The sequence below is a fragment of the Oncorhynchus gorbuscha genome, linkage group LG18, assembly GCF_021184085.1.
Source record: "Oncorhynchus gorbuscha isolate QuinsamMale2020 ecotype Even-year linkage group LG18, OgorEven_v1.0, whole genome shotgun sequence".
NCBI classification, from domain to species: domain Eukaryota; kingdom Metazoa; phylum Chordata; class Actinopteri; order Salmoniformes; family Salmonidae; genus Oncorhynchus; species Oncorhynchus gorbuscha.
The window spans coordinates 44926657-44946324 of NC_060190.1; the positions used below are offsets into that span (position 1 = coordinate 44926657).

The window sequence follows — 19668 nt, forward strand, 5'->3', positions numbered from 1 at the left end:
AGTCACATAAACTGAAATTAGTTGCTGCCTTTGCCGCCCCAAACTTTGTTTAAACTCAGTCTATCTAGGGCTCCATATAATCCATATCGCGGAAATTCAGAGTTACAGCGTGATCGAATTCAGGGGAAACCCTGCAGAATAGGAAATGAGCTTTACATTTCTAGCTCGCTGTTTGTAATGCTTCAGCGATACAGATTGAAGAGAGCCCCTAATTACTAGCGGTTGATGAGCGTGAGAACAACTTGAGTGCAAAACAAGTAAATAGAGGTAGTTAGCTACTTTCAATTCAACTCATCCGTTTGTTGACTCTTGGCTGGTGGCAAATCGACTGTCATTCATTGTGTTTGTGTTGTGAACATCATTTAGCAGTTTTCAAGTTCACCGCTTGAGGGTGCTGCAAACTGATTTTGGAGCAATGGGATATTTTTTCTTCAGGAAAGCCATATTATGTTACAGTGCACCTCTACCCTCTGGCTAATCCCTATATACAGACATCAAGCTGTTTAGATAATTATAACCTATTTATGAACCAACACCAGGAATGATCTCTATCAGTTACAGTATGTGTAACGTTTTCATGATGGGCTTCCTTTAGATATGAAAATCAAAGGCTCCCCCCTGCCTCCTCTTTACTCTCTCCCCCCATCCCTTCTACCTTCCCTTCAACTGCTTTTGCTTTCTGGGGACCAGCATGGGAGTTGAGAGATGTGGGTTGTGGGTTGTGTAAAGGCTCAGCTGTGCTAGCCTCCACCCATTTAAAGGGATTGAGCTAATGTTCTGCCTCATTAAAGCCCAGACTGAGTCCTCAGAGGGAGAACCCACCCTGCCTCGTATGCTGAATTGTATGTGGCGTAGAAAGTGCTCACCATCCAATGGAGGGAGGAGACATGTCACTGACTGCCTTCATTCATCTTTGCATCAAAGGTGGCATCTCACACTGCACCCTATTCCCTACACTCCAAAAAAATGCTGGGTTTAAAACAACCCAATTTGTTGTTTTTTTGATAAACCAGCAATAGGTAAATATTGGACAGACCACATGCTGAGTTATTTTGGGTTGCGTGGGTTGTTGGGATTACCCAAACATAGGTAAATGTAACCATCAGCTGGGTCTTTCTGAATGTTTGACACCGTAGCAAAAGTACACTTCCTCAAAATAGTCTGAATTAATCTAAGATAATTCATTCTGATCTTTTTTGGAGGCGTTTTGGTGGAAATTGTACTTTTCCGTAAGATGTTTGGTGCAGTATTTCTCAAGTGAAGAAATGTGCAAGAAAAAGAGTCACCTGTCTTTGAATGACAACAAACACTTCATTGAAGAATCCCTACTACTGATTTATCACTGACGAAGGGGCGTAGTCTTCAGCTACTGAACTTCGACTAGCCTCAAGAAAATAAATTGTTTGCTCGAACAGCCGGAAAAAAACTGCCTAACGTTCCCGAACACCAAAACGAACAAAAATAACCCAGCAGTTTTAAAGAAAACAACCCAACTAAGTGACCCAATGACTTCTTTTGACCAGGACCCAAATATGGCTCTGGTCAAAAGTAGGGCACTATATAGGGGATTGGGTACCATTTAGGAGACATCAACACACTCATGTGCATGCACTCATCCTTCTGCTCCCCTACAGAATATTGTCTAATTTTGTGATTTATGGGCCCACGATCTCTTAACTCCCGACCCCTCCCCGATGCACCCCAGCTGCTGGTTACGTTTTCTATTTAATAAAAGAATGGAAGACAAGAAGAGATGGATGGGAAGGGGAGAAAGATAGGGAGGAGGAAACGGTCACAGAGGTGAATAAATACCACTATTATATATCTGGCATGTTAAACTAGCATTATATATATTATATCTATTACAAAATGTATCTGTTTGTGAGTATGGTTTACTACTACTGTAGTTTAGATATTCGCAGGCATTTTTGACATTGAAATGCATAGCCTACATTTGTCACATAAATAAATTCCAACATCTCCCCTCTCTCCGTCTTCCGACTTCTCATGTACTTTTTCTCTCTTACTTCCTACCCCCTCCCCCTGTGTGCAGTAGGCTGTGGGAGTGAGAGCGAGGGAGGTATACAGAAGTCTACTGAGAGCTGGCTGCTGCTGACTCAGCCCAGGCCACTGCATTCGTCTATCTGCACTGCAGTGCTGTTCCCCCCCCCCCCCCCGTCCCGTCCTCTTTACTTCCCTCTCCTCACTCATTCAGTGGGCTACTTTAAAACACACACACACGCACCCTCATTTCAGTTCACACTACTGCACCACACAGCACACCACACATGCTGTGCTACTTGAGGTACTTTCCTTTTAATAAAGGTATGGCCAGCGAGTGGTTAGATTCTTGTAGACAAGATCCACCACTGACCTTGCTGTGATATCAGATTCAAATGACTAGGCTTTACACCTGTTGTCTACGAAGCATGTGACAAGTAACATTTGATTTGATTATAATGTTCTGGTGTTGCCTAAATGCTATTTTATCATTTCTATACTGTGTATTGTGCTAGTGATATTCTTTACTTCATACCCAGCTCTTACTTTGCAGCTCAACGTTCAATACAGTGTTATTATTTTAAAGGCCCAGTGCAGTCAAAATCATGATTTTCTTGTGTTCTATATATATTTCCACACTATGAGTTTGGAATAATACTGTGATTTTATTTTTTTCAATTTTAAGTGAAACAACCACAACAAGGTACTTTAATTTTCCCTCAGAGATGATTTGATATTGAGATAAAAACGGCTGCATTGGACCTTTAAAGTCTTTGATGAAAAGTTTCCCCCCTTTTGTAAAATAAATTATATTTCATTATATTCTAGAAAAAAAGACACCACTATGAAGCATAACTGGAAGGCTGCTTTATTGTTTGGGAATAGATTCGTGCTCAAATGAAGACAATCTTTCACTGATTCTCACTTAAAGTCCAAAGTGATTGTGCAACACACGGTCCTTTCTCTGACTGTATTAGTGGCAAGAGATAACGACAGTCAAAAAGCTTCAAAAAAACAAAAACAAAATCGGCAAAAAATACTAAATAACAGATCTCAGTCATGCTAACAAAATAAAGGCTACATAAATCAATTCATAAATCCACAACAGAATTGAACCCAAGTCTTAAACAGAAGGCAAGCTCTCTTACCAGGTAAATGATCATCGAACAGAATACAAAGAGCATTTGTACTAGATGACTCTATGTGATGTTAATTCAGTTGATCTAGTCTAGGTGACGTTGTTTCCGAGTTTATTGGTTATTTTTGAATATTTTTGTCAATCCATGGTTTTTGTCGTGCCTCATTTTGATTCGCTAAACCCATGGGTTTGGAGATATCCTCTTTCAAATAAATCATTCAAGTCTAAATAGGCTGCTAAAAGGCACATGCCATTAAGAGATATTGCACCAAGAAACAAACACAGACAAGAAAGACAATAAAACTTGAAATGATCGGATATGTCGTTCAAAAAAGAACAACCAAATGAAATGTTAAATCCAAACTGCACGGGTGTGTGTTTAGGGTGAACATGGAGGAAGGTCAGTGCTAAAACGATCACGGGTGTGTGTTTAGGGTGAACATGGAGGAAGGTCAGTGCTAAAACGATCACGGGTGTGTGTTTAGGGTGAACATGGAGGAAGGTCAGTGCTAAAACGATCACGGGTGTGTGTTTAGGGTGAACATGGAGGAAGGTCAGTGCTAAAACGATCACGGGTGTGTGTTTAGGGTGAACATGGAGGAAGGTCAGTGCTAAAACGATCACGGGTGTGTGTTTTTAGGGTGCTAAAATCACGGGTGTGTGTTTGGAGGAAGGTCAGTGCTAAAACGATCACGGGTGTGTGTTTAGGGTGAACATGGAGGAAGGTCAGTGCTAAAACGATCACGGGTGTGTGTTTAGGGTGAACATGGAGGAAGGTCAGTGCGATCACGGGTGTGTGTTTAGGGTGAACGATCACGGGTGTGTGTTTAGGGTGAACATGGAGGAAGGTCAGTGCTAAAACGATCACGGGTGTGTGTTTAGGGTGAACATGGAGGAAGGTCAGTGCTAAAACGATCACGGGTGTGTGTTTAGGGTGAACATGGAGGAAGGTCAGTGCTAAAACGATCACGGGTGTGTGTTTAGGGTGAACATGGAGGAAGGTCAGTGCTAAAACGATCACGGGTGTGTGTTTAGGGTGAACATGGAGGAAGGTCAGTGCTAAAACGATCACGGGTGTGTGTTTAGGGTGAACATGGAGGAAGGTCAGTGCTAAAACGATCGGTGTGTGGGTGTGTGTTTAGGGTGAACATGGAGGAAGGTCAGTGCTGAAAAGGAATCACGGGTGTGTGTTTAGGGTGAACATGGAGGAAGGTCAGTGCTAAAACGATCACGGGTGTGTGTTTAGGGTGAACATGGAGGAAGGTCAGTGCTAAAACGATCACGGGTGTGTGTTTAGGGTGAACATGGAGGAAGGTCAGTGCTAAAACGATCACGGGTGTGTGTTTAGGGTGAACATGGAGGAAGGTCAGTGCTAAAACGATCACTGGTGTGTGTTTAGGGTGAACATGGAGGAAGGTCAGTGCTAAAACGATCACGGGTGTGTGTTTAGGGTGAACATGGAGGAAGGTCAGTGCTAAAACGATCAAAATGCTGTCACACTAGGCGACCTGAGGCTCAGGATACAGGGGCATACTGACCGGCCAGCACCAGCTTGTCTCAGGATAGAAAGTGTATGTGTACAGTACAGTACGTATGTGTATGTGTGTTTATATTCAGTGGGAAGAGATAGATGAAGTTGTGGGCAAGACATCTTCACACATGTACAAAAGGGTGTGCTGGTAGTGCAATCCTCTCACCAACGCAGGCTACACAATCCTCAGCAAGCAGCCAATACAATACCATGCATTGTATGCTGGTCCCCAGTACATTGAGATCCTGGGCAGGCCAGAGTTTTGGTCATTCACTGAACATATTGCACGCAAAAATTAAACGTGAGCTATTACAGTCTGTGGTACTGCATTGTCCTTAATACAAGGAGTGGAAGAGAGAATTGAGCACATAGTTCTATATATATATATATATATTAGAACTATATGTATATGTAGTATAGCTCTATATATGTATTAATTTATATATAGATTTTCATATAGTTTTTGCTATTTAATATTGATTTGTTTGTTACTTCCTTCTTTATTAATGTGAAAAGTGACTCCAAAAATCTACTCCATCTAACATATGTGTCACAGTCTAACAAGTGTGACAAAGTGTGTCAGCTGGAAGCCATTCTATTTATGGGTATCATATTTCTTATTAGATTAATAGCAGTCATTTTGTAAGTATTTATTTATTTACAAAAAAGGCGCATGTGCATGCACGCATAAAATTATATATTACATTATTTATAGTCTATTAAAAAGTTCATTCGTTACTTTTCAGCAATTTGTGCCATTTACAACATAGCCTGAACTGTAGATTAATTTTTTTATAGATTTTATTCAAATGGATGTATGTAATATTTTTTATTTGTTCTGTTTACACATCTATACATGTATATCCTTGATGGGCATGGAGAAAAAATGGAAGGCAGTAGCTTTTATGCTTGTCATTCAGAGTTTTATTTGGTTCAAGTTAACACCCACAATGATTTTGGAGCTCTCATGCAGCAACTGGACTATAAAACTTGAGAAGGGGATTTATTAATTAATAGGAAGTGACATCACTGCACACCAGAACGTGCAAAAGCTTGGGTGTAGTACCTTTAGTATTTTTATTAGGATCCACATTAGCTGTTGCCAAGGCAGCAGTGACTCTTCCTGGGGTCTGCTCTGTTCATTATTTGGTATTTGTTACGTGGTATGCTTTCTACGTAAGTGGAGTGAATGGCTGATGAGGGGTTTTGGAGCACATTTTTCACAAATATTGTATTATGGGGCCTACTCTCCATTGCTCACATACTGTTTGCCTCTGACAGAATTTAGTGTGCTGCTCAAACAAACAAATCCATATTACTTCTCATGACATCTCCTCACAGTGTTTCTTAAGTACCTCTGATTGCTATTGGGTTGAGCAGTATTATTGTTATATTTTATTTAGACCTGACCTAAGTCCAAAGCTACAAAACCACAAATATAATCCGCTACCTTTTCAAACACTGCCCTTACAAGCGAGCAAAATGTTGCCGTTTCAAGAGATGCTTCTTGCCCTATATTTCAAAATGTTTTTTTAAGGAAGCTCGAATGGCCTCTGACAGACTGACTGCCCGAGCTATTGCCAGCCGAGACCATTGTCCAACAGCGTGGCATAATATCACACCAAATCACAGGAAAATGTGTTTTCATAAGTACTCTCATCATCACTTTCACTTGCAATTAGTTGCAGAGCTCATTATAATGCATCTGTAATATCTCCTGAGATAACGGGGTGAACTCTTCAAGCATTGCGTATATTTCTAGGGTCTCTCCGTCTAACAATGACAGCGAAGAACAGAAGAGGCATCAGGGGGGCACTGTTCACCCACTCCCATTCCAAGGACAAAGGGTGACCATGAGTAACAAGGCAGGTCTCTTTGGCTTCTCCTCCTATAATTAACCCTATACACCAATTTATATTTCTCTCTAATTTCCTAGCCCAATATTAACTCCCTCGTAGTTATGTCGGAAAATACATGTTAAAATGATATAAACTAGTAAACCATCACAACATGTACAAATGAATCAGCACATGGTAAAGAAATAAAACACAGCAGTTATTGGAAACAAACACAACATTCTTTCCTCACTCAAACCTTGTAGAACAGTCTAAATTGGCCTTAGAGAAAAATCTGAAATCAAAACTAGCTTGCTACACCTGTCAATTCCCTGCCAACGTAGACACTCCCACAATGCCCTCGCCCAACACAAAAACAAAGGCAGATGGCATGGTCAATTAGGTAAGTGATATTGCTGCATACAAATGATAAATATAAGCATTTTAAGATTTACATTATAATTTTTTTTCTCTTAAAACAATCCACCAAATACACACAGACATCCAATCCCATCTCTTCTGCATCCCATAGCAGCGATACATTTAGTTTGCATTTCTCCTAATAAAATCCACAACGTTGGTATTCACTCGACACAAAGTTTCTCATCATAATACTAATGATTTACTTCTAACTTTGACTTTTTGACAGTGGACAACCTCAAACCTATAATCGAGCCACTGTTGTGTTCTGAGTATTAGTGTCTTGTGGCCTATGATTATTCATGCAAGATTTCTGATCAAAACATGCCATCATGCAAGTCATTACTATGCACTGAACAAGCACAATTATTTATGTATTTGTTTGGAAATCTGACTGAGTAAATGTAAGCCCTTGGCCCAAGATGACTCCTTAATAAACAGCCCCTTAACCAATCGATGGGAAAGCCCATGTAGAAAAAGCCTTTTGATGTGGATATAACAAAGATAGAATGAGAAGAAGAGTTAAGTGAAAATGTTTGTTGTTTTTGTTTGTACCTTTTTGCTTTTTTTTGCCACTCAAATTATGTGGAGATACAAGTATATTCAGCATTAACAAACCAAATAAAAAAACCTTACATTAGGCTACTCTGGGTCTTTGTTATTCTCTTCTCAGTCGTTCTTCTGTTTGTTCATACGGAGTGATAATGTCCTCCATGAATGTCTAAATTAAATGATACAGAGGCCCTTCTGGCTGCTTCTGGAAGATGATTCTTCAAGTCAAGCAGTATTTCCATGTTTTTCCTGCATAGCTCTGTATTTCCATGGGAATCCCACACATTAAATCCCGTATCAGCGTTTCTCATTCATTCCTCTTAGTGAAGAGTTCTGTTCCTTATGTGTAAGTCCACTATCTGCCCTTTTGCAAACAAAGACATTTCTTCCTTATTTTGTCTGTTTTTCATTCCCTTTTGTTAAGATCAGTGGTCTGGATGCAACAATGTCAGACAGTCTGGTTTTTTAGATTAAATCAAGTTCAAGTGTCTTCAAGCTGTAAGAGACTGAGCTGCTTCCCTCTGCATCAATAGTATGAAGTCTGTAAACAAAATTATTAATATTATTATTTTTCTTACTTGCAAATGAAATTATCTGTACATCTGTGGATTAGATGGTTTCCTCTCGCTTTGCTTGAAGTTATATTATTATAATAATTATTACTGTTATTATTACGATATTCTAACACTTAGATTCCCTGACAGCTTTTTGGTTTCTGGCCTCCTTCTTCCCTCCCTTTCCTTCGTTCTCATCCTGTTTTTCCTTGTCAGGTTTGGTTACACTGTCATAGGAGGGGAGAGAGGCAGTGGAGGGCGTGCCCTCCTTCTTTTCCTTTTCCGGATTCGTCCCCCCATTCTTCACATTATTGTTACTGGCAGGTCTGCGCTTGCGTTTGAAGCCGCGTCTAGCCAGGTAGTTTCGGTAGGCCTGCTGGATGATTTTGGCCGACACGTCCTCCTGCTTGCGCCTCAGAGTAGTGGTAATGGGCTCATAAGACACTTTGGACGGGTTCGCCGCAATAAAGCGTTGTTCCATTTGATCCCTTAGCATGTCCAGCTCTCCGGTATCGCCTAGTACCCGTTTGGTGAATGCAAACAGAATGTCGAGGCAGTGGATCCGGTCCCCGCTCACCATGGGCAAGTCCATGGAGATCAGCTCGATGGTGTTGGGCTTTGGAACACGGAGCGGGTGCTCGAGGTAGTCTGCAAAGTCTCCAAGCTTGCCATAGGTGATGAACTGCGAGGCGTCTGGGTCGAACTTCTCCCATATTTCGTAGAAGGTCGTGAAGTCGTCTTCGCTGAGCGGGTCGGCACTCTCTTCAGTCGCAACGCCGAAGTTCTCAAGGATAATGGCAATGTACATGTTGACGACGATTAGGAAGGAGACGATAATATACATGACAAAAAAGAAAATCCCAACCGAGGGGTTGCCACAGTCACCCGTATTTGGTGCACCTGGGTTCTCCAGTTGTGGGTCACAGTCAGGTGGGTAGTTGAGGATGGGTAACAACAAACCGTCCCAGCCGGCAGATGTGGTGATCATAAACAGGCAGATCATGCTGTTGCCAAATGTCTCAAAGTTGTACATGTCGTCGATTCCTGCCCCATGCTTGACATAGCCAAAGTTAGACATGCCAAAGATAGAGAAGATGAACATAACCAGGAAGAGTAACAACCCGATGTTGAACAGGGCAGGAAGTGACATCATCAGAGCAAACAGTAAAGTCCGAATGCCCTTGGCCCCTTTGATCAGACGCAGGATTCTGCCGATTCGGGCCAGTCGGATCACCCTGAAGAGGGTTGGAGAGACAAAGTACTTCTCAATGATATCTGCGAGGAACATGCCTGGATAGAGAAGCACACAGAGAAAGAAGAGGATATGGAGAAATGTATGATTGTTGATATGTTCTGCAATGTTTTTAGTATGTTTCCTTTAAACCATAACATTCTGTCATACATATATTTCTCTAATAATAATAATATAAACTGTCCTGTGACTGGTAGGCCACTAGGGGGAGATGTTAACACATGATCTCACTTTTCCAGGCCACAAATGTCATAATAATGTGATACTTCTAGACACATGATTTTTGATAGAAAATAGAGCAACCCATTTCTAGTACTTTGAATTAAAACAGCAATTCTGGTTCTAGCACACAAATAGCATGCATATAAGACAATAAAGGGATGAAATCACTACTGACCAACAATTGAGAGAATGACCACGACCACGTCAAAGATGTTCCACCCAATGGTGAAGTAGTAGTGCCGAAGGGCAAAGAGCTTTAACACAAACTCAGTAGTAAAAATAACAATAAAGACAAAGTTGACCCAGTAGAGGATGTTGTCAGTTTCTTCTGACTGATCGTCCGTCTCCACCATCATGGTCACCATGTTGAGGCAGATCAACATCATAATAGATATATCAAACACCTGCTGCGTTACGAAGTCAAATACTAGGCCCTGAAAGTTATTCTGAGAGAAAATAGAGAAAAGAATGGAGGATGGGTAAAGAAACGTTAGTAGGTTTAACAAATTAAAGCGAGGCACATTTGGTAAGGGGACATTCTCGAAGGTCTGTTTGCTAGTAAAGTTTCGTTTTTAACATGTCTTTTGAATGTTACCATAATGAGAAAACGCCTCATTTACGCCTCCCCCAATGTAGCCCCTGGGTAAAAGGAAGAGACTCACCAATGGTCTTGGTATAGGTTTTTGTGGTTTTTTTGAGCCAAGTTTTTTCATGGCAGTGTGGTATTTCTTCTGCTCCTCTGTCATGAATATATCCTGACCTCCAAAGTAAAGGGACACAAGAAAACATCTGGTTACAACCTTGTTGAGCCAAATAATGTGGGAACTTGTTCTTAACCTTCACTGAACAAAACTATAAATGCAACATGTAAAGTGTTGGTCCCATGTTTCATGAGCTGAAAGAAAATATCCCAGAAATGTTCCATACGCACAAAAAGCGTATTTCTCTCAAATTTAGCATACAAATTTGTTTATATCCCCGTTAGTGAGCATTTCTCCTTTGCCAAGATAATCCATTCACCTGACAGGTGTGGCCTATCACGAAGCTGATTAAACAGTATGATCATTACGCTGATGCATTTTGTGCTGAGGACAATAAAAGGCCACTCTAAAATGTGCAGTTTTGTCACACAACGCCACAGATGTTTCAAGTTTTGAGGGAGTGCACAATTGGCATGGTGACTGCAGGAATGTCCACCAGAGCTGTTTCCAGATAATTGAATGTTAATTTCTCTACCATAAGCCGCTTCCAATTTCATTTTAGAGAATTTAGCAGTACGTCCAACCGGCCTCACAACCCAGGCCACGTGTATGGTGACATGTGTGAAAGCATTTTGCTGATGTCAACATTGTGAACAGAGTGCCCAGGGTGGGAATATGGTATGGGCAGGCATAAGCTACAGACAATGAAGCATTTTATCGATGGCAGTTTGAATGCACAGAGATACTGTTACAAAATCCTGCGCCCATTGGGAGGCCCATTTTTTGAAAGGTATCTGTGACCAACAGATGCATATCTGTGAAATCCATAGATTTGGGCCTAATGGGTTTATTTGAAATGACTGATTTACTCTCTTTGAAATTGTTGCATGTTGCGTTTATATTTTTGTTCAGTATAGTTTTATCTTATTAACAGGTCCCAGGAATTGTCTTGCTCACACATAATATGCACATACATTTATGCACACCCACTCACACAGTATGCAATCAAACCAAATCAAATGTTATTGGTCACATACACATGGTTAGCAAATGTTCATGTGAGTGTAGCGAAATGCTTGTGAAAAAGCACGGCTGCTAATTTGTTTATCTTATATCCTATTGCCTAGTCCCCTTACATAATCTACCGCCATCACTCCAGCATTCCTGCACATTATAAATATGGTATTGGAACTGACTTTTGAAAAATATTTCCTGCATATAGTATGCTTACTTACGTATTTCATAATACCATTTTTTCTCCCCAATTTCATGGTATTCAATTGGTAGTTACAGTCTTGTCTCATCGCTGCAACTCCCATACGGACTAGGGAGAGGCAACAGCTGTGTGTCCTCCGAAACACAACCCAACCAAGCCACACTGCCTGCTTAACCCAGAAGCCAGACACACCGATGTGTCAGAAGAAACACTGTACACCTGGCGACCATGTCAACCCACCACAGGAGTAGCTAGAGCGCGATGGAACAAGGACATCCCTGCCGGCCAAACCCTCCCCTAACCCGGACGAAGCTGGGCCAATTGTGCGCCGCCCCATGGGTCTCCCGGTCGCGGCCGGCTGCGACAGAGCCTGGATCGAACCAGGATCTCTAGTGGCACAGCCTTAGACCATTGCGCCACTCGGGAGGCCTTCATATTTCTTGTTCTTATTTCATGTATTTTTTTCTAGTAATACATTGATTATTGTATTGTTAGGTTTTGAGTTTGCAAGAAAGGCATTTCACTGTACTTGTGCATGTGACATTAAAACCTGAAACTTGAATAAGAAAAAGAGGTCTTATCTTTTTCTTTTGCTGGTTAAAGTTGTCAATGATGACACCAATGAAGAGATTGAGGGTAAAGAAAGAGCCAAAGATGATGAAGGCAACAAAGTAGATATACATGTAGATGTTGTCTTCATAGATCGGCTGATCCTCCACCTACAGTGAGCAGGAAAGAGACATTCAAGCTCCAAACTCTCCCTCATTACATTCCCCTTTGTGGGTTCAAAAGTCCCTTTCCAAACAAGTTAGTATTGGTAGGTTCTTCTGGAACATGTTACATCTGTTCACACAATACCAACCACCAAACAAATGGAAGACATATCTCAAGTGTCAGGCTTACCTTCCGAGAATCAATGGCAGCATACATTATGTCCATCCAGCCTTTAAACGTGGCCTGTGAGAAAGGGGATATATAGAGTTGTGAGAAAAAGGGGGAAAGAAAAGTGAGGAAGAAGAATTAAGGTTAAGCAGAAATAGAGGAAATTAGGATGAGGTGTTGAAAAGGAAGGAGGAAAATTACAAGATGAAGGACGTAGAGGTACAGTAGGAAGCCAATGATTGAAAAAAAATATGATTATTGACTTCTGCAGTCTAAGTACCGTTCAACATTGACCTTCTCCAAAGTGGGAGGGGCAAGGGGCCAAAGGAGTGAAAAGTCAGAACATCAATAGTGTCATGAAGCTAGCCCTCTAGCAGAGATGTGACACCACCCCTCTCCTGTCAGGAGGGGGCAGCGTTATGACTTTAACACCCAGTCATAAATTCCGTGCAGAGACACTTCTCTCCTTGACCATGCAGTATGAAGAGAGAGTTTCACAGTAAGACAAAGGGACTCTCCCGCCCAATTCTACTACATCCCATAATTTGAGAGTTGAACAATATTCCTATTTTGGAGAATGTGTAAAAGGTCGGTGGAGAAGCCAGCTACAACCCTGTCCATTTTGTTTAATGTTTGTGACCTCATGAAGGACAATACAGTCACATTACCCTAACTCTGTTTATATGGGTTCCTCAGTTATGAGGCTTGCTGGATAAAATTAATGTTGGATAAAATGTTTAACGAAGTATAAGAATACTTTTGAAAAGATAGCATTGTGATTAAGTCCTCTAAAATTAAAATGGTGTGTTTTAACGGTAACTAGTATCCAGCCAGTGGCTACGCCCAAGTGAATAGACATTGGTTGGAAATGATGAACCAACCCCTTTTCTACATTTCTATAAAAGCCCTGTGACCCAAAGTCACCTCAGTTCCAAATACTAAAAAGGGCTAAGTCTAATTTCAACTCTACAGGCCAAAAAACATGAAAGCTTGCTCCACACGTGAAATGGTATGAGCTCTGAACTATTGATCACTCAACAAGACTACAGCCTAACAGACTGCAACTGGAAAGGTTGCAAATCTAGTAAGAACATTGACCGACGTAGATGAACATCTCACTCCACGACGACCCGGCAGAATCAACAAAGGACAATGGCGACCTCGCCTGTGCAAACCAGAGCCTCACATCACTAGCTCAATCGTAAATACTGATTACATTCCTTTATCCAAAAGAGTGATTGTTAAAGTGCATTGTCCTTTATATTCATATTTATGCAAGAATAGCTTCCCATGTCAGATAGAGAACCATGTTCCATTTTCCCCTTTTCCTCTCTGAATCTATCATGTTATAACCAAACTGTTTTTGTTTAGTCCACTAGGGATGGTATTTACTGTATAATGTTATTATGTATTGTATATTCTGTAATTGTTTAATTAGATAGTAAATAAATAATTGAGCCAATTTGTGTATGGATGATTCATAGTAAAGGCCGGGTTCATACAGATAACCAAGACTTTTATGGCGTTCAGATGAGACTGATAAAAGGTCAAGAATAATAAATGACTGATTGACTACTATTGATATAAAAGATTCGGGAGATAGCCGCTCTATATAAACAAACTCTTCTGTGGTGCCCCAGGTTATTAACGAGTTAATTGTTGCATGGTTTAATTCAATCACGTAATCAATCAAATGTTAGGTAATCAATTTCCTAAAATAGCTTGTCATCACATTAAGGAAGTCAGAGACACGACTGTAGGAAAGACCTTGAACTCACCACTTGTAGAAGTGCCAGGTATCCTGCAGCCACATTGTCAAAGTTAATCTTGACATTCTTCCACCTGACCTCACTGTAATTTGCGTTGATTAGTGCAAAGCACTCTGTCTTGTTGTTGACGACGTCCGGTTTAAAGTTCTCCTCTGAGGTCTCGTTGAAGCAATAGTAATACTTCCCTGCAAACAGGTTGACCCCCATGATACTGAAGATGAGCCAGAAGATGAGGCACACCAGCAGCACATTCATGATGGAGGGGATGGCTCCCACCAAGGCATTCACCACCACCTACACACGGGACCAGGGAAACAGAAGCAGCATGAGATACAACTCACACATAGACAGACATACAAACATAAACCCACTCCCTCGCAGAGATAATGTGAGTTGCACATCAGTTTGGTTAATCTTGACTATCGCCTTATAGCTTTTTATCTTGACTATTTCCTTATGTGTTGCTATTACTCTACAATATCATATGCAACTGATGTCACCAATTAGGTTAACTTGGACAAAGCACAGTAAATACTGAGATTGAGGTCCCATTTTTGCATAAATCAGGTGTACCTATTTGAAACCTTTAATGTGTATGCAGATAATATACACTCTTTGAAGTAAAGATGCCTGGAAGGACCTTTTGGGGTTTTAAAAACTACCACGCCGAGACATGGCTTATTTCCAGGTCAAAAAGGTTCCTCGAGGAACCCCTCAGAAAAGGGTCTTTGAGAAATCCCTGTGTAATGGTTCAAACCGGAACCTTTTTTTGAACAGAAGGGTTCAATTTTGAACCTTTTAAAAAACAATTTTGAAGAGGTGGCAGACTATTATAAGATTTGAGACGTGGCTTATTGGAGGTGTGGCTTTCAGGTAGTTATTTGTGGTCACCCATTAGAGTAAATGTTATACTTGTTGATCTTGTTTGTACTTCAACTTTCATTGTTTTTTGCAACCAGGTGGAGTGGCTGTCAGGGGAACTACAGGTGCATCATTGTTAGGATGTGTGTCCTTTTTCCTTATTTCCTGGTTTTCTCAGTTTTTATTTTAGATTGCTTCTACTTAATGGGTTTTCCAGTATAGCAATTGTTTGTTAGCGCTGAGCTCTTAAGTCTGTTAGCTAGCTGGTTAACCTTCAGTTTGGGCCTGCTAGCAGCTGGCTAACTTGCCCCACTTGGCTACAGTTAGCCAACAAATGTTATTTTCTTTCTCTTCCTTTTGTCCCCTTTTGCCCTTGTTTAAGTAAATAATTGGTGGCAGCTGTGGTTGTTTGTTAGCCTGCTAGCTTGCTTAGCTGTGGGTGGTGTTGGTTTCAAATCAAAGTTTATTGGTTGCATACACAGATATGCAGATGTTATCACAGGTGCAGTGAAATGCTTGTGTTTCTAGCTCCAACAGTACCTAGCAATACAAAAAAAGCAATACACACATAATCCAGATTTTTTTTTTATAGGTTGAGCCATGACTAGAATAAAGTATATAAATAGAAAGTGGGTGAAACCATATCGAAACATATTGAAAATGATGTCATTGCACATAGTGTTCAATGACTCTATGTACATCGGGCAGCAGTCGCTAAGGTGCAGGGTAGAGTACCGTGTGGTAGCCGGCTAGAACAGTGACTAAGGTTCAGAGCAGGCTACTGGGAGGAGGCCGGCTAGTGGTAACTGTTTTAACAATCTGATGTCTTAGAGATAGAAGCTGTTTTCAATCTCTCAGTTCCAGCTTTGGTGGACCTGTACTGTCTTCCCCTTCTAGATGGTAGTGGGGTGGACAGGCCGTGGCTCCGGTGTCTGAGGTCCAACTTGATCTTCTTGGCCTTTCTGTGAAACTGGATGCTGTAGATGTCCTGTGGGGCAGGTAGCGTGCCACCGGTCATGCATTGGGCTGACCGCACCACCCTCTGGAGAGCCATGCGATTGTGGAAGGTGCAATTGCCGTACCAGGCTGTGATACAGCCTGACAGGATACTCTCAATGGTGCGTCTATAGATGTTTGAGGGTCTTTGGGGCCAAGTCAAACTTCTGCAGCCTCCTGAGGTTGAAGAGGTGCTGTTGCGCCTTCACCATGCTGTCTGTGTGAAGGGACCATTTCAGAGGAACTTTAAGTTTCTGATCCTCTCCACTGCGGCCCTGTCAATGTGGATGGGGGCGTGCACTCTCTGCTGTCTCCTGTAGTCCATGATCAGCTCCGTTGTATTGTTGATGTTGGGGGAGAGGTTATTTTCCTGGCACGCCTCTGTCCGGGCTCTCACCTCCTCCCTGTAGGCTGTCTCTTAGTTGTTGGTAATCAGGCCTACCACTGTCGTGTCATTAGAAAACTTATAATAATAATAATATATGCCATTTAGCAGACGCTTTTATCCAAAGCGACTTACAGTCATGTGTGCATACATTCACTTGATGATTGATTTGGAGATGTGTGGGGCCATGCAGTCATGAGTGAACAGGGAGTACAGGAGGAGGCTGAGCATAGACCCCTGTGGGGCTCTTGTGTTGAGGATCAGTACGGCAGAGGTGTTGTTGCCTACCTTCACCACTTGGGCTCTAGGACCCAGTTGCACAGGGAAAGTTTCAGGCCCAGGGCCCTGAGCTTAGTGATAAGCTTGGAGGGCACTATGGTGTTGAAGGCTGAGCTTTAGGCGATGAACAGCATTCTTAAATATGTATCTCGCTTGTCCAGGCGGGATAGGATGATTGTGTTCTCCGTGGATCTGTTGGGGCGATTTGTGAATTGTAGTGGGTCTAGGGTGTCGGGTAAGGTGAAGATTATATGGTCCTTAGCTAGCCTCTCAAAGCACTTCATGATGACAGAAGTTTAGTTTAGCTAAGTTACCGTCACTTTCTTGGGTACAGGAACAATGGTGGACATGTTGAAGCAAGTGGGAACAACAGACTGAGATATGGAGAGATTTAATGTCAGTAAACACTCCAGCCAGCTGGTCTGAACATTCTCTGAGGACATGGATTGGGATGCCGTCTGAGCCGGCAGCCCTGCGAGGGTTAACACGCTTAAATGACTAACTCACGTCGGCCACGGAGAATGAGAGCACACAGTCCTTGTCAGCGTTGGGGAACGCGTTGGCAGCTCTGTTTTCCTCAAAGCGGGTGAAGAGAGTGTTTAGCTCGTCCGGGAGCGAGGAGTCTGTGTCCACGGCGTCGCTGGTTTTCCCTTTATAATCCATGATTGTCTGGAGTTCCTGCCACTTCCTATGTCTGAGCCGTAGAATTGGGCATCCACTTTGTCCTGTACTGTTGTTTTGCATCTTCGATTGCCTTACGGAGGTCGTAGCTTGTGTGTTTGTACATGTCCATGTTCGGCATTTGATGTTGAGATATTCCAGATCGGGAGAACAAAAGGACTTGAGTTCCTGTACGTTACCACAATTACGCCAGGAGTTGTTAATCATGAAACAATTCCCCACCTCCTTTCTTTTTTCCCCAGAGTTCATTCTTCCCATCGGCACGATGGACGGAGAAGCCCACTGGCTGAATGGACGGGGACAATATATATCCAGAGAAAACCATGATTCCGTAAAAAAGTATGTTACAGTCCCTGATATTTCTCTGGAAGGGGATCCTCGCCCTAAACTCGTCTACTTTATTGTCCACAGACTAAACGTTAGCAAGTAATATACTTGTAAGTGGTGGATTGTATGCACACTGCCTGATTCTGAATAGGGCCCCAATCCTTCTGCATCTGCTCTGGTGGTACAACTCATTCCAATCCATCTCAATTGGGTTGAGGTCAGGTGATTGTGGAGGCCAGATAAACTGACGCAGCACTCCATCACATTCCTTCTTGGTCAAATAGCCCTTACACAGCCTGGAGTTATGCTGGGTCATTGTCCTGTTGAAAAACAAATGATTGTCGCAAATCAGATGGCGTATCACTGCAGAATGCTCAGGTAGCCATGCTGGTTAAGTGTGCCTTGAATTCTAAATAAATCACAGACTGTGTCACCAGGAGATTACCCCCACACCATCACACCACCTCCTCCGTGCTTCACGGTGGGAACCACACATACAGAGATCATCCGTTTCCCCACTCTGCGTCTCACAAAGACACGGCGGTTAGAACCAAAAAGTCAAATTTGGACTCATCAGACCAAAGGATAGATTTTCACCGGTCTAATGTCCATTGCTCGTGTTTCTTGGTCCAAGCAAGTCTCTTATTATTATTGGTGTCCTTTAGTAGTGTTTTTTTTGCAGCAATTCGACCATGAAGGCTTGATTCACGCAATCTTCTCTGAACAGTAGATGTTGAGATGTGTCTGTTACTTGAACTTTGTGATGCATTTATTTGGGCTGCAATTTCTTAGGCTGGTAACTCTAATGAACTTATCCTCTGCAGCAGAGGTAACTCTGGGTCTTCCTTTCCTGTGGCGGTCCTCATGAGAGCCTGTTTCATCATAGCGCTTGATGGTTTTTGCAACTGCACTTGAAGAAGCTTTCAAAGTTGTTGACATTTTCCGGAGTAACCTACCTTCATGTCTTAAAGTAATGATGGACTGTCATTTCTCTTTGTTTATTTAAGCTGTTCTTGCCATAATATGGACTTGGTCTTTTACCAAATAGGGCTATCTTCTGTATACCACCCCTACCTTGTCACAACACAACTGATTGGCTCAAACTCATTAAGAAGGAAAGAAATTCCACAAATTAACTTTTAACCAAGGTAGATAAACAACATGTCATAGCAAGTAAAACATTTTTGTGACGGATAATGTTGTTGCTGTTCGGACTGGCTACTTGCAAATGTATTTCTGTATTTCAAAATACAAGCATTCTAATTAAATAATTTTAGAACAAGTATTTTGTTGTTTATTTTGACACATGGATCTTAAATGGTATTTTGTAATTGTATATTGTCTTTTATTTTTCCTAATCAGGGCCAACCGAAGTTATGTAGTAAGTATGGAGGGCAGGGGCACCTAGATGAGATTTGTCAGCAGGTGGTGTGCAGGGGAGTACCAGTATCACAGAACGTGCGATCTCTGTGAAGGTGACCCATCTCTATAGAAATGGCCCCCAAGCAGTCCCCGTATTGCGAGTACTGAACAGGGGTTGGTCATTGTTGAGGATGTGGTGAAGGTGCAGGTAAGGAAACAGAGGCAGGGAGTGCAGAAGTTAGTGTGCTGATTAAAGGGGGAAGAGATGGAAGTTTCAAATTCCTGACAGTTTCACTTTCCCGCCACTGGAGCCAATTGGCTCTCCGGCTGGGGGCACACCCTGAGGAGGGGAAGAGGTGGTAGGAGACTCCCCCTCCCCCATTGCAGTCCTGCCAGACAGCCCAGAAATGTGCAGTGGTAGCAGTAATGGCAGGGAATTGTAAGACTGATAGTGATGCGATGTTGAACAAGTCCACCAAGAGTCCCAATCTCTCCGACCTCAAGCAGACAGGGGAAAACTAACCCAAAAGGTTGATTGAGGTCCTGGAAGGTGGACGAAGGTTGATATGTCTTTCGACGCTTCACCCCTCCTTTTCTCTGATTGCAATTCATAATGTATTGTTACCATTTGTTATGTGTGATTTCTCTCTCTCTTTTCTGTGTTTGATGCCATTGCAGGAAAAGAAGCTGGTGATACGGATCCT

The 19668-nt window shown here is 42.0% G+C and overlaps 1 protein-coding gene across 2 annotated transcripts in view; it reads right to left on the reverse strand.

Annotated features, from left to right (window-relative positions):
• Positions 1-4321: 4321 nt before the first annotated feature.
• The window catches only part of LOC124002912 (sodium channel protein type 8 subunit alpha-like), a 122547-nt gene continuing 107200 nt past the window's right edge, over positions 4322-19668 (reverse strand). For both annotated transcript variants that reach the window (XM_046310747.1, XM_046310746.1), the window contains 6 exons: positions 14083-14367; positions 12326-12379; positions 12004-12141; positions 10168-10272; positions 9681-9951; positions 4322-9321 (listed from right to left, as the gene is read on the reverse strand). In XM_046310747.1, coding sequence (XP_046166703.1) covers positions 8159-9321; positions 9681-9951; positions 10168-10272; positions 12004-12141; positions 12326-12379; positions 14083-14367 — 2016 coding nt within the window. In that variant the 3' untranslated portion in view covers positions 4322-8158. The remainder of the gene's footprint in view (positions 9322-9680; positions 9952-10167; positions 10273-12003; positions 12142-12325; positions 12380-14082; positions 14368-19668) is intronic.